The sequence below is a fragment of the Zootoca vivipara genome, chromosome 3 (assembly GCF_963506605.1).
Source record: "Zootoca vivipara chromosome 3, rZooViv1.1, whole genome shotgun sequence".
NCBI lineage: Eukaryota > Metazoa > Chordata > Lepidosauria > Squamata > Lacertidae > Zootoca > Zootoca vivipara.
Window position 1 is genome coordinate 12,913,013 of NC_083278.1, and position 14,394 is coordinate 12,927,406.

The window sequence follows — 14,394 nt, forward strand, 5'->3', positions numbered from 1 at the left end:
TAAAATTTCCCCATTCTTTATTAAAGTTTTTGGTTTTCCTGATTTCTGATCCTTCGGGTCATTTTAGCGATTTTGGCATAATCCATCAACTTAATCTGCCATTCTTCTCTGGTCAGGATTTTATCTTCTTGCCATCTCTGGGCTGAACAACAATTTTCAACCTGGCATCTGTTGCAATCTTCTCCTGAAAGGAAGCAGCCAGGATGAATACCTGCCTCGTGCCACATGAGTAATGGCTGGGATGAAAGTGTGAGAGAGGGGATTTGTCCTGGTTAGTGATGCTCCCCATGTCTGACCACTAGGCTCATCGAGGGCGAGTTGATTCTGTCAGCTGAGCCTCACTAATCCAACTATAAATGGCAAGATCAAGGATAAGTGCTATTGACCTTTGAAGTCATCAACAGTTCTTGTCCATGCTGCCATAATTAGATCAGCAAACAGCCACTTCTATTGCTCTTTTGGAATTTGTTGTTGTTGTTTAGTCGTTTAGTCAGGTCCGACTCTTCCTGACACCATGGACCAAAGGAGGCCAAGCACTCCTGTCTTCTACTGCCTCCCACAGCTTCGGCAAACACCATGCTCGTAGCTTCGAGAACACTGTCCAACCATCTCGTCCTCTGTCGTCCCCTTCTCCTTGTGGAATTTACCCTTGTAAAATAAGGATGAGTCGGCAGAAAGTGTGCTCCGTGTAAGGGAGAATGAGCGAGAGGGATGCTTAATGCAGCTTTTGGCAGCCTGGTGCCCTCCACCTGTTTTGGACTGGAACTCCCATGGATGGCTGGAGCTGATGGGAATCGCAGCCCAAAACATCTGGCGGGCACCATCTTGACAAAGCCTGCCTTAGTCCCCCACCAGTTCTTCATCTTCCTTCCCAAATGTGCACATTCTACTTTTGGAGCTCACTCAAGGGAAGTAGGGGGTGGGGGAAGGTTGCGACTTGCAAGTCAGGGGGAGAATTGGAAAGAAGAGGAATAAATTGTTTTAATATACCATATTAACAGATTTCTCTCCCTCTGTCAGCTCTCCCCTACTAATGCCCTGCTGCTGTGTGTAGTTCAACTGTCATAAGTTAGAACTTATATGGGTGTTCCATTATTTTGATATCCAACAGAACTTTGATACAGTCATACCTTGGTTAACTTGCGAGTCAAATGTTTTGGCTTCTGAATGCAGTGTTCAGGTTTGAAAAGGTTCTTTGGGAACCTGGACGTCCAGCACGGTTTCTGATTGGCTGCAGGAGCTTCTTGCAGCCAATCGGAAGCCGCCCCTTGTTTTCCGGACATTTTGGAAGTTGAACGGACTTCTGGAATGGCTTCTGTTCAGTTTCCAAGGTACCACAGTATTTGGAAACCCATGTTCGTTTTCCCCTGTAGTTTTTTTTTTTTTTTTTACATTTCCACTTTCTTCTTAAAATATTTTTATTGATTTGCTATTGATTTCCTCCTGTGTTTCTTTCAGCCAAATGATAAAATAGGCTTTCAAGATTCCTGAGTCAGAAATGCAAAAGTTTCGTCTTCCCTCCTCCATGACCGTAGCCTTCCCATGCTTGCTTTAAAGTAGGGAAATAGAGAGGGTTCGGCAGATATAACAGCACTGTTAAAGCGTTAAACAACCCGAAAAATGTAAAACTCCAAAGACCGCCTTGGCTTCAGTTCCTTTGCATGTTATTAAGCGAATGTTGTCTTGACTATAAAACCACTGACCTTTCCCTGCCTTTGTGTTATCGCTGAACAATAGATCCATTCTCTGCAAATATTCCCTCTGAATCCACCGTCTATAGTCACGTGACATAATGTGCAATCGGAAGCAATTCATGCCTCAATAAACACCTTAGCCTTGGAGTAACAGTATTAAGCATATGTCTTCAAGCATATAAAGGCAGTAGCTGTTAATTCTCTTTTGTAAGGCAGAGCAAGAAATTCTCTGTATTCCACAGTAAAAATCCAATCCAATCCAAAAATACCTAGCTGTTGAACCAGCTTGTTTTGGCAAACAGTGGAAACTTTCTTTTTATTTTTAGTACCCCTGTACATTTTTAAAAAATAATGCACATGGGGGAGTTTAAGAGAACCGTGCCATTGGATTCTTCACCTCCTCTCCCTTTCCTTTAAAATATGGCTAATGTAGATTCCAGTACAGTGGTACCTCTACTTACGAATAACTCTACTTACGAATGTTTCTACTTACAAATGAAGCTCCGCCCGCCATCTTGGATGCGGTTTAGATGGGATTTTTTCTACTTACGAATTTTTAGATAGGGTTGCTTCGACTTACGATTTTTTTCTCCCAATGCATTCCTATGGGATTCGACTTACAATTTTTTTCGACTTGCGAATGTGCGTTCGGAACGCATTAAATTCGCAAGTAGAGGTACCACTGTACCCAGAAGTGAAGAGCTTAGTTCCAAAGGAAGGCAGCTGAAACTGAGAAGTCCTTAGAAAGGCGATGTGCAAAGTAGTCAGGGAGCAGCCCCTTCCTTTCCCTTCAAGCATCAAGCTAGCCCTCAGTTGAATGGAAGGCAGTAGAATTGACAATGGCCTTTCCCAGGTCTTGAGAATAATCATTTTCAGTTTCCTTGTGAATTCCTTCTTGGAAGGCGGAGTATTTGTGCTAGAACTCAAAATGGTGCAGTCTTGGGAAAGCAGGGATTTAGCAGTAGGGGCGAAGAACAACAAAATGAGTCTTGGCATCTTTTTTGTTATTAATTTCTGCATACAGTGGTACCTCTGGTTAAGAACTTAATTTGTTCCAGAGGTCCGTTCTTAACCTGAAGCACCACTTTAGCTAATGGGGGCTCTTGCTGCCACCGCGCCACCGGAACACGATTTCTGTTCTCATCCTGAAGCAAAGTTCTTAACCCGAGGTAATATTTCTGGGTTAGCGGAGTTTGTGACCTGAAGCATTTGTAACCCAACAGTGAACAGTGGTACCTCGGTTTACAAACCTTGATTCCGGAAGTCTGTACTTAACCTGAAGCGTACTTAACCTGAAGCAAACTTTCCCATTGAAAGTAATGGAAAGTGGATTAATCCGTTCCAGACGGGTCCGCCGAGTACTCAACCTGAAGCGTACTTAACCCGAGGTATGTGTGTAATTGGTTCCGGAAGTCCATACTTAACCTGAAGCGTACTTAACCTGAAGCGAATTTTTCCATTGAAAGTAATGGACAGTGGATTAATCCGTTCCAGACAGGTCCGCGGAGTACTTAAACTGAAAATACTAAAACCGAGGCGTACTTAAACCGAGGTATTCCAAATAACTCAATTTATTCATTTATTCATCTACTTTAAATATATACTCTTAAAACTGCAGGTTATTACAATAACCCTGCCAATTTTCTTATCTGTTTACAGTTGATTTGTAAATATTCAGTAAACCGTTTTTTTATTTAAAGGTTTGTGATCTTGCTTTCTTGTTTTTCTGACAAGTTTCGCCATTTCTGCATATCCCATAAGTTTTTGTATCCATTCTTCTTCTGCTGGGACTTCTGCTTCTTTCCATTTTGGGGCAAGTAACATTCTTGCCGCTGTAGTTGCATACATGAATAAATTTCTATACAGTTTGGGTAGTTCTGTCCCTAAATTTTATTCTGTTTTTTTTGTGAATTTCTCAAAGCCTTCCAAACTGATGGCCACATCTTGTGGCAGTGAACTCCCTAAGTTAATTCTGTCTCGAATATTCTGCCAATCAGTTTTAGCAGGTGTCCCCAAACTCTAGTAGTACGGGTGGTGATTTCAGACCTGCCAAGTGTCCCTATTTTCTAGGTACCATCCTGGATTTACAGAAGCCATCCCAGAATGTCCTGCATTTCCTTAGGACATCCATATTTTCATTGGATAAATGTTGGAGCCAAGGAGATAACTATACAACCTTTAGAAGACATCTGAAGACAGCCCTGTATAGGGAAGTTTTTTAATGTTTTATTAGGTTTTTAATATATGTTGGAAGCTACCCAGAGTGGCTGGGGCAACCCAGTCAGATGGGCAGGGTATAAATTTAATAATAATAATAATAATAATAATAATAATAATAATAATAATAATAATGGGATAGGGTGCCCCTATTTTCATTGGGGAAATTACTTTTCTTCTGTGAAGAATGTGCCCGAGTTCCCTTGATTATTTGGTCATCCTTTTCTGCATCCCCTTTTCACTCTCACGGTAACACTTTATTATTAATAATAATAATAATAATAATAATAATAATAATAATAATAATAATAATTTTTAAATTAAATTTTCTGTTTTACCATTTAAAATACTCATACAGTGTCTAACCTCTGCAGTCATTCTTTCTGCCTGTGATGTTTTTCTTTATAAAAGAATTTGGGATTCCCGGACAGGATGACAACAGATTTAAGCTTCCCTTTTTCATTCACAAGCTTTGCCATTCCCACAGGAAATAAACAACAACATTCTCAAAACAGGCTCCTCATCCCTCCTCGTCTGGCAGTCCCCCTTCTTGCATCTCATTAACTAATTATTAAAGCAGGTTTCACCATTAATACTTAAGATATATGAATTGTCCACTTTTTGTTCCTTAAAAAAAATAGAAAAATCTGGTGCTATTCCAGCCTCAGGCAACTTAACATTCCTCCTAAAAGCAAGAGGCTCTCTGGTTCCCACAGAGTCGTTCAAAGAATGACTCATATTCCTTATGTTAATTGTTCAGTTCTCAAAATATAGCACTTCTAGGGTGTGGCTCTGAGGGGAAAATCTACTATACTTATTGGGCATGTTGAGAAGTGTTTCACAGATACATCATTTTTCCCTTGTTATTTTTCAAAGCTTTAACCCTTTTCGGCCCCCTATACGGACAAATATTATAAAGCAAATCAAAAGTCAAAGAGTGCAATCTTTTCCACTCAGCAACACTTTCCCCGCAGCTAAACTGCAAAGCAGGTTTAGGCCACAAGTTAAATGGCATGCATGAATCTGGCCGTGCAAGACTCTTCCTCACGTCACCAAGGGACAACGTTATGTGACACAGCAGAAGTGTGGCATGTTTCACTTCAATGATGCTCTGAGGATCGAGGCCTCCAATTTTTGACTGACTAGCCGAAAAGGCAAATGGATGCCACACCATTTCGCCTTGGCTTGATGGTCCAATTTCAGAAGCGTTGCAGTGGGGAGGCTGACTTTTACAGGAGCAGTGTGGGGGGGATACATAAAATAAAATTTCTCATTCCATTCATATATAGGTTTTAATAATGAAGAGAACAATCACGGTTCTGTGTGCATGTACGAACGTATATATTTATTAAAATCACTTTGTTGTTGTTGTTTAGTCATTTAGTCGTGTCCGACTCTTCGTGACCCCATGGACCAGAGCATGCCAGTCACTCCTGTCTTCCATTGCCTCCCGCAGCTTGGTCAAACTCATGTTCGTAGCTTCGAGAACACTGTCCAGCCATCTCATCCTCTGTCGTCCCCCTTCTCCTTGTGCCCTCCATCTTTCCCAACATCAGGGTCTTTTCCAGGGAGTCTTCTCTTCTCATAAGGTGGTCAAAGTATTGGAGCCTCAGCTTCAGGATCTGTCCTTCCAGTGAGCACTTGGGGGCTGATTTCCTTCAGAATGGATAGGTTTTATCTTCTTGGAGTCCATGGGACTCTCAAGAGTCACCTCCAGCACCATAATTCAAAAGCAAAATTCATAATTAAAGTCACTAGCAAAGCTGAATATGATGGATGGATAGACAGAGTTTTGCAAGTCCCTGTATCCCATGTTGTTAATATGGGAAATCATAGGAATCCTTCAGATAATAATGGAATAGACACGGTTCCATTAACTCTTCAATAGCCAGTGACAAAGCAAGTTGCTGTTGTCTGCTACACAGACTCCTGGCATCTGTCACAGTTCGAACCACAAAGACATCAAATATTTGCCAGCAGTTTCTTCAGATGGCTTGGAATCCAGCTCATTGGCCTTGTTTGTTTGTGGTTCAGTTCAGTGGCTCAAAAATGTTTAGCAGGAGATTACTGCAGGAAAGACCGCCCTTGGCTTAGTGCAATTTGGTGTCTCTTTTCTTCTGGAGAGGTGGAAGAGGTAAATAAAGAATTCATGTATAAACGGGGGGGGGGGGTGAGTAAAACGAGTAAGCTGGCAAAAATGTATAAATCTCAATCAAATAAGTGTTGGAAATGTAAAGAGAAAGAAGGTTCTTTTTATCATATGTGGTGGTCTTGTAGTAAGGTTGAGGCTTACTGGGAAATGATATATAATGAAATGAAAAGGATGTTTCAAATAACATTTGTAAAAACAAACTCAGAAGCTTTTCTTTTGGGAATTATAAGGACACATCTACCCATAGCTGCCAAGCCTCCCGTTTTCCCCGGGAAATCCCCATTTTTCCAGCTGTTCCTAGCTGAAAAAACGGATTTTTTTTCCTGGTTTATTCCGGTGCGGTGGCCATTTTGGAACTGGGCGGAGCATACTCAGAAGCAACTTTTGATGCTACTTTGCCCAGTTCCAAAATGGCTGCAGTGCGACTTCTGGCGCGGCGGCCATTTTGGAACTGGGCAAAGCAGCATCAAAAGTCACTTCTGAGCATGCTCCGTCCAGTTCCAAAGTGGCGGCAGCGCTACTTCCGGTCTGCTATTTCCGCCCGGTCCCTTATTTCTCTGACAGCAACTTGGCAGGTATGCATCTACCGAAACTGTATAGAAACTTATTCATGTATGCTACTACAGAAGCAAGAATGTTACTTGCCCCCAAATGGAAAGGAGCAGAAGTCCCGGCAAAGGAAGAATGCATACAGAAACTTATGGAATACGCAGAAATGGCGAAACTCACCAGAAAATTTAAAAATCAAGATAACAAACTTTTTTTAAAAAAAAAAAGTATGGAAATGGTTTGTGGACTATTTACAGAGAAATTGTAAACAGATAAGAACATTGGCAGGATTATTGCAATAACCTGCAGTTACAGAAAAGTATATATTTAAAGAAGATAAATAAATGAGCAAATTAAGTTGATTTGGATATGCAGAAGGTATTAAAAATAAATTTAAGGAACCGCAGAAAGAGGGGGAAGGAAGTCAAGTTCTGAAATGTCAATGGTTGTAAAATCAGTGAAATGTATAAAGAATACATGTATATTGTAACGTTTTGGTAAATGTGGTGCTGATGGGTCACTATTTGAAAGCTTTGCATTACCTTTTGGATTAGGAAGAGACCCTTCCTCCTGGGACATCTGGATATTTCGGAGAATCTTCAGCAACTTCCCTGACTCAGCAGGAGAAGCAAAACGCCCTGAAAAAGATGTGAGTGCTCTCCCCTGCTCTCTCTCTCACACACCACATACATGTTTAAGATGGGAATAGGAAACCTGATAATGCCAAGGCTGGAGCACAGTCCCCAAAGTCCCCACGTCATTCATGCATATGCATGACTTTTAATAAGAGCAACTTCCTAGAAATAAACAGCAAAGATGAACAACTGGAACCCACACAGGGTGGGCGGGAAGGGACTGTTTTTCATTCCTACCCTTCCAGCTTTCGCTCGCAGTTAATTGATCATGGGGAGAGTTGGGTCCTAGGTGGTCCAGACACCAGTCTAGCTGCCACATTCTGGATTAGTTGTAGTTTTTGGGTCACCTTCAAAGGTAGCCCCACGTAGAGCGCATTGCAGTAGTCCAGGCATCCCCAGACTTCGGCCCTCCAGATGTTTTGGACTACAATTTCCATCTTTCCCAACCACTGGTCCTGTTAGCTAAGGATCGTGGGAGTTGTAGGCCAAAACATCTGGAGGGCCACAGTTTGGGGGTGCCTGCAGTAGGGAGATAACTGGAGCATGCACCCAGGGCTGCCTTAAGCAAATGCGGCGCTGGAGTGCAAAGATCCGCCCAGCCCCCCCCCCCCCCGGTTGCCCAGTCCCAGGCACACAGGAGGGTGGATGCGACCAGCCGCCTCAGCGTCTCACTGGCTCAGTCACCCCCATACTCGTGGCACAGAGCCACCCGCAGCAGAAGAGCCCACCGCGGCACTCCAACCGACAGGCAGGTCTTCCCTGGACTCAACTCTCAGGCCCCAGACTCTCGGCCTGGCGCCCCTGAGAGCCCAGCGTCTGGGTGCCCCGCACCCCTAGCGCCTATGGGTAAGATGGCCCTGCATGCACCACTCTGGCGAGACAGTCTGTGGGCAGGTAGGGTCTCAGCCTGCATATCAGATGGAGCTGGTAGACAGCTGCCCTGGACACAGAATTGACCTATAGCATTTGTATACTTCTTTCTGCTGCCAGGTATATGGGAGCAGCCCTTAGCCCACTTCAGGTTTGGGGGTACCCCCCTTGCTGTTTTTTCTTTCTTTCTGGAAATGGGATATGCTTCCTGGCCCATCAGACAGATCCATCTGTCTAACATGTAGCAATACATATGATGCATTTATTCAGAATTCAAAGTAGACATTCATTTTGCAACAGGCCAAAAATGAAACCCTGTGTCCCAAATGAATTGGGTGGGCAGGGCAAAGGTGGTTGTTCTCCTTCGTAAGTTACCAGTTGGCTGGTCAATGTTCCTTGGAGCCTTCCCTTGCATTCCCAGAGCTTGCACTGCTTGGGAATTGAATCAGTTCCCAAGGTATAGAATGAAATTTGGGTCCTTTCTCTGCTCGTTTGGAAAGCAGCTGAGGGTCCTTTATGCTTAAGTAAGCACTGGGCCAAGGAACATTCCTTTTCTCCTCCGTGCTCTTTACGCCAACCGCAAATATTAGTGTTAGTCGAACTTCAGCCTTCATTATGCTGTGGCCTTTGCACAGACGACTTACCCCCACTTTAACTTAGCCTTAAAGCTGAGATTTCCTGACAAAATCCAAGACACTGCCCTCTTCCTTCTGCCTGCGGTTAACAGCCTAGCCTGTTTAAAGTTCATCTGTGCCAGTGGCATGTGCTAGGGAAAGGCATTTGATACCATGTTGTCTGGGCTTTTCATCTTCCTCCTTTTTGCCTTCTGGAAGATCACCCAGCTCCTTAACTACGTGTTTCCCCAGATAGCCAGGGAATGACTATAGCCATGGGCACATCAGTCTGGAGGAGCGAGGACGTGGGTAGGCTGCAGGAAGCCACATGCCCTGTAGGTCATTTTGAGGCAGTGGTGTAACAGCATTTGCTGGTGCCCGGGGCATGCATGGAGCACGGAGGGCGAATGGAGCTCGCTGTGCCAGCACAGCCCCTGCCACCACAGCCAGGTGGGGCCATGCTGCACAGTCTGCCCATCCACGCAGGGAGAAGCCTGGCCAGCCGACGTGGCTCTTGGGGGGGGGGGCAAATCCCCCACAATGCCTGCAGAGAGGAGGGCCAGGCTGGGGTTGCCCTGTGCCTGCCTCCCTCTGTCTGAGTTCACTCACCATCCAAGTGAGGAGTGAGCGAGCGCTGGCCAAGTGGTCATTCAGCGAAAGGGCCAGGGATGTGGTGGCAAGGCCAGGCCGGGCTCTAGCGCCCAAAGACAGGCAGGGTGGGGCTTTTTCAAAAGGTTTTGCTCTACACAACAGTAGAGATACATCTGACAGGGAAGAGAATATGGCCATCGGGGAAGTAGGATGGGAATCCAGTTGATTCTCAATCTCTTGGCTTCAAGTTTGTTTGTTTCCAGAGGGCTGACTAAGTAGTTTATGGACTGCCCATCCTCATCTGTTCAATTGGAGGCAGCAGGTCCCTGGATGTGAAGGAAAGCATATGTGGATCGACCTCCATTGAAATGAATCAGCCAACCCATAGGGGCACAGGAATTCAGCGTGGGAATCACAGCACTTCCCTACCTCTGCTAGATGTTTATTTGAAAAAAATTCACCCTGGTCCAAAAATCAACAAGGGGATTTATTATCACCTAAAATGCATATCAATATAAAACCAAGGCAGAGAAAACAGAAACTTGCATGATATTTAAACTAAGGATGCACACCAGTGCAACAGAAAATCTAAAATGGGTAGGTCACCAGATTTTATGGCCCTGTGGCCTTCTGTGCCCCAATTTTTCAGGCTCTCCCTCTCTGGAATCCATAAATGAAATGGACCAGTCCCTAGGACTCCCAGAACCATCCCTCTCACCTGTTCTTGGCCCCAGTTTTACCTGGAAATAGTAGCACATAGAAGGGCTTCCGTAGTCTGGGAAAGCTGCAAAGATATGCAACAGCCAGTATCAAGTCTGCAAGAAAACATGGGGAATGTATTTCCCAAACATCATTCCTAGATCCAGGATTACCAACGTCCTGCCCTCTAGAGCAGGGGTCCCCAGACTACGGCCTGCGGGCCAGATGCGGCCCAATTGGCCTCCCAATCTGGCCCGCGGCGACCCCTGCCGCCCGCTGCCGCCGCCTGCTCTTACGGCGCGCAGTGCGCCGACGCTCTTCCAGGTTGGGAAAAAGCTTTGTGCGCATGCGTATGGGACTCTCCCAACCCAGAAGAGGTCATTTCCGGTGCACTTCCAGGTCGGGGGATGCCCATACGCATGCACACAAACGATTTCCGGCACCTTTTCTGACCTGGAAGCGCGCCACTGCGCCAGTAAATGCGTGTGCGCATGCGCATGGGCGCGCACTCCCCCGCCCTCCGGCCCACCGCGCGATCGGCGTGGCGGGCACCGGCCCAAAGCTGGGTAAGTCTGGGGACCCCTGCTCTAGAGGTTGTGGACTACATCTCTCTGGCTATACTGGCACTGAAGGGAGTTGGAGTCTAAAACATCTGGAAGATGTTTTGGCTACCCATGCTCTGCTGCTGTGAGCATCCAGAAGATGTTCTGCACCGTCATTCCCCCAGAATCGTTTCCAGTGTGGACTGGGAAGGGAGGGGTCTCTCTAATATTAAATCACAGGACTGAGAATGGTGTGCCATGTTCATCTGCTATAGTTTGGTGCCTGCTGTGTTAATGAAAACGGTGTACAATTTGTGCAAGCCGAAAAGTCTAGAATCCCTCTCTGGGCGCATATGTATTTATCTTGGTTGTTTTATTTATTTTCCTGAAAACATTGTCTTTCGGTTGGGAAGGATGTGAAGACAACGTGCATTGTGGGTTACAACATCTGGATAAAATTCCGCCCTGTCCTGTGGATTTGGACCTGAAGCCCTACGCAACTCGTTCTTTTGTAAATTCAATTCCCCCAGTGCAGACGGCGGCTGCTTGATCCTACCCATACTGGGCAAGCCGTAGGTGTTTGCCAAGACAATAAGCAGGCTTGTCATTTACAAAAGCGGATCCTCCCGTAGCCTTCCTGAATTCGTAGAAAGAGCAAAGCTGTGGCGAGCTAGGCATTATTAAAGAAAAATATCTCATTTTTTAAAAATTATTATTCTTATTAGAGTGAAGAGGACAAAAACAAAGAAAGCCGATGAGGGCAAGCAGCCCAGCAAGGACACCATGAAAGTGTATCTTGGCTCTCTGCACTCAGACAGGGAGTAGGAAGAATGCATCTCGAGCGCCTTCCCCGATCCTCAGCCCGAAGCAAAAACGTAGGCGTGGAGCTCGACCAAAGGATTGCATAAATACAGCTGAGAGCAGCTTGGGGCTTCCTGTTTCAGAATGGGACAAGTGATGTGAATTGGAGACAGCCGAGCCGTGCAGCCAGCCAGCAAAAACTTCATTTTGCGGCGTGGTTAGACAGGACTTCGACGCAGGAACCCTCGGTGGTGCTGTGAGTCAGCAGCCCTGCAGCATCCAAACCAAAGTCAAAGGGTGACTGAAACGACGGCTGCTGTCCTGTCCTGCAGGAGCAATAAGGTTGTCTCCGAGGCAGGATCACTCTGTTCCCAGACTTGCAGTCTTGCTGGTTGTCCGGGGACGTCTTTCAGAGAAGTTCCCCCACCCCCAAATCCCACATTGTTGGTTTTTTTCCTACACGAGGCTTGGCAGGAGCCAAGTCTGATGGAGAGTTGCTTACCTGAAGAAAAAGCCTTCCCAAGAGACTTGTTTTTATGAGAAATACGATGGCCGTCATGCAGACAAACCAAAACCGACTGCAGTCACCAAAGAATAACCCTTAACGCTTAACCCCCCATATGCCAAGCTTGCAGAGAGACTCATTCAGTGTGTGTGTGTTGGCTGGGAATTGCAGGGGTTGGGGAAAACACCACCCTAAAAGAAAGCCACAGAAAAAGTTCCCCAAATTTAAAGCTATCATGGTTATGTCTTCTGCCAGAATATATATTTGCTTCGGGGGGGGGGGGCTTGCTAAGTACCTGCAAAGATCATCTAAATGGGCATTTCTCCTGAACTTTCTTAAAGTTTCAGATCCTTGAAGTCACTGAAATTTAACAAGACACAAGCTCCATATAGCACTGTATTCTACACCTGGTAGTGATCCACAACAGGTAATTGGAGAAGTGAGTTTTGACCTGTTTTTGGCTTCCCCGCAAAGACCCTTCTTCATTTTGTCATGAATCCATTATGGGTGGGCCTTTATCTGCTGCAGCTGTTTACAGCCTAATTGTCATTGTTTACCATCCAGGGGAATCAAACTGGGATTTATGTTCTTTTGCCCCCATTTCTCTCTATCTTATTCCTGTTTTTTGTATAGCTTTTAATATGCAAAAGGCATTTAGAAGAAATAGAGTGTGCTGAATGGAATATATTTCCCCAACCAGCAGGGTTGGGAAGAGAGAGAGAGGCAGAAAGGATAAGATTAAACCCACCTCTGTACCTCAAATCCACTTAAATTTGTTTGGAGCTAAACCTCTATTATTGGATTATTATGAGATTTACTATTCACTTGACTCACTTTTCTTTCTGCATTGCAATAAATGTTTACGAGGACATTAAAACTGCATCAGAATTGCTTTAAGGAGGCTTGAGATCTAAGAGCTTGCAAAACTAGGCAGTGCAATTGATCAGGGAGATAATACACCCATTTTGTTTAGGCTTCTCATGCACCGATGCGCGTTTGCCCCCATTTTTATGCTTGCAAAAACTGCTGAAAGGATCTGATTGGTCCAAGATCATCTAGTAAAGTTTCATGGAAAGTGGAGATTCAAACTGCTGTGATATTCCACCCATGTCACTGCCCTTGTCCAGTGATTGGTATACTCAGCTGTTTCCAGAGTTGCTTACCTATAGGCAGGGCCGTCTTAAGCATATCTGGCGCCATGGTGCGATTATCGCTCCGCCCCCCCGCCCTTTCTCACCGCGGCTGTCTGGCGGGTGCAGCGCTGCTGCAGCGGTCGCAGTTGTGCGGTGCCCCCCTGGCGCCCCGGCGCCCTGGCGCTCTGCGCCACCCAGGCTTGCCTTAGAGCCGGCCCTGCCTATAGGCTGCATGAAAGGTGGCAGACAATTGCTTGTATGTGAGCTAGGCAGTCACTTCCATTCCACAATTTGTTTTCAATTCTCTCTTTTTAATATATAATTTTTATTAAATTTTGTTTTACAACTTAGAATACTGTACTCATTTAACCAACCTTATACTATCAATCAGTGACTTCCCTTCTCCTTCCATGGTTCCTTTTGCATAGCATAAATCCCTGCATGTTTTATATAAACCAAACCATTCAGGATTCCAGTATTACATCCATCAAAAGTTATTTACACTAATGCTGCCGACGTTTTCAAGTGTACACAATTCCCCCCCCCCAATATATTCAATAAACATTTTCCAGTCTTCTTTAAACATATGTTGTTTTTGTTCTCTTATTCTATATGTTAAGTCTGCGAGTTGCACATATTCCATCAGTTTAAGTTGCCACTCTTCTTTAGTTGGGACCTCGCTCATTTTCCATTTGGGGGGCTAACAAAACAGGGGCCACAGTAAAGGCATACATAAATAACCTTTTTTGACACCTGGGAATTTCCATCTGAATTGGGGATAATTCAGAAAGGAGTCTGTTGGGGATTTTTTGGGAAAACATTTTTTTCCAATTCATTATAAATTATTTCCCAATACTCCACCACATATGAAAAAATGTACCCTCAACCTCATTGCATCTCCAATACTTATCTGATTCTGTGTTTGTTTTTTTCCTACCTTTTGTGTCTTGCCCCATGGGGCAAAGAGCTGTTTCAGAAAGTGATTTCAGCTGAGAAAAGCAGTGCAGGGGGCAGGATAGAACCCCCCCTCCCCTTTTGCCAGCATTGCGATCCTGATCAGAAAATACCCGTTTAAGAAACCTCGTTGGATCTCTTAATGGCTAGCTAGCCTTGTTTTGCTCTAAATTACAACAGTTTATTTTATTTTATTTTTCAAAAAGTTAAGTAGGCATGCAGTGACTTGCGCATAGGAAATCGCCCTATTCTTTTTTGTTTTCTTTAAAAAATATTTATCATTTTTTATCCATTAAGTGATTCTCTCCCTGCTTTGTCAAGACTCATTTACTAGATTTATTCCATGAGCCTCAGCATGTTTGAGCAAGCAGGGCCCAAACACCACAGCTTTAGTTTCTTAAATACTTCAAATCCTTTCCTTGTAGGAGGAGGGGAAAC

General features: G+C 44.7%; 1 protein-coding gene across 1 annotated transcript in view; it reads left to right on the forward strand.

Annotated features, from left to right (window-relative positions):
* Nucleotides 1-13,568, forward strand: part of SLX4IP (SLX4 interacting protein) — a 91,148-nt gene extending 77,580 nt beyond the window's left edge. Inside the window, exons 7-8 of the mRNA XM_035110077.2 lie at nt 7,167-7,261; nt 11,289-13,568. Coding sequence (XP_034965968.1) covers nt 7,167-7,261; nt 11,289-11,388 — 195 coding nt within the window. The 3' untranslated portion in view covers nt 11,389-13,568. The remainder of the gene's footprint in view (nt 1-7,166; nt 7,262-11,288) is intronic.
* The last annotated feature ends 826 nt before the right edge of the window (nt 13,569-14,394 follow it).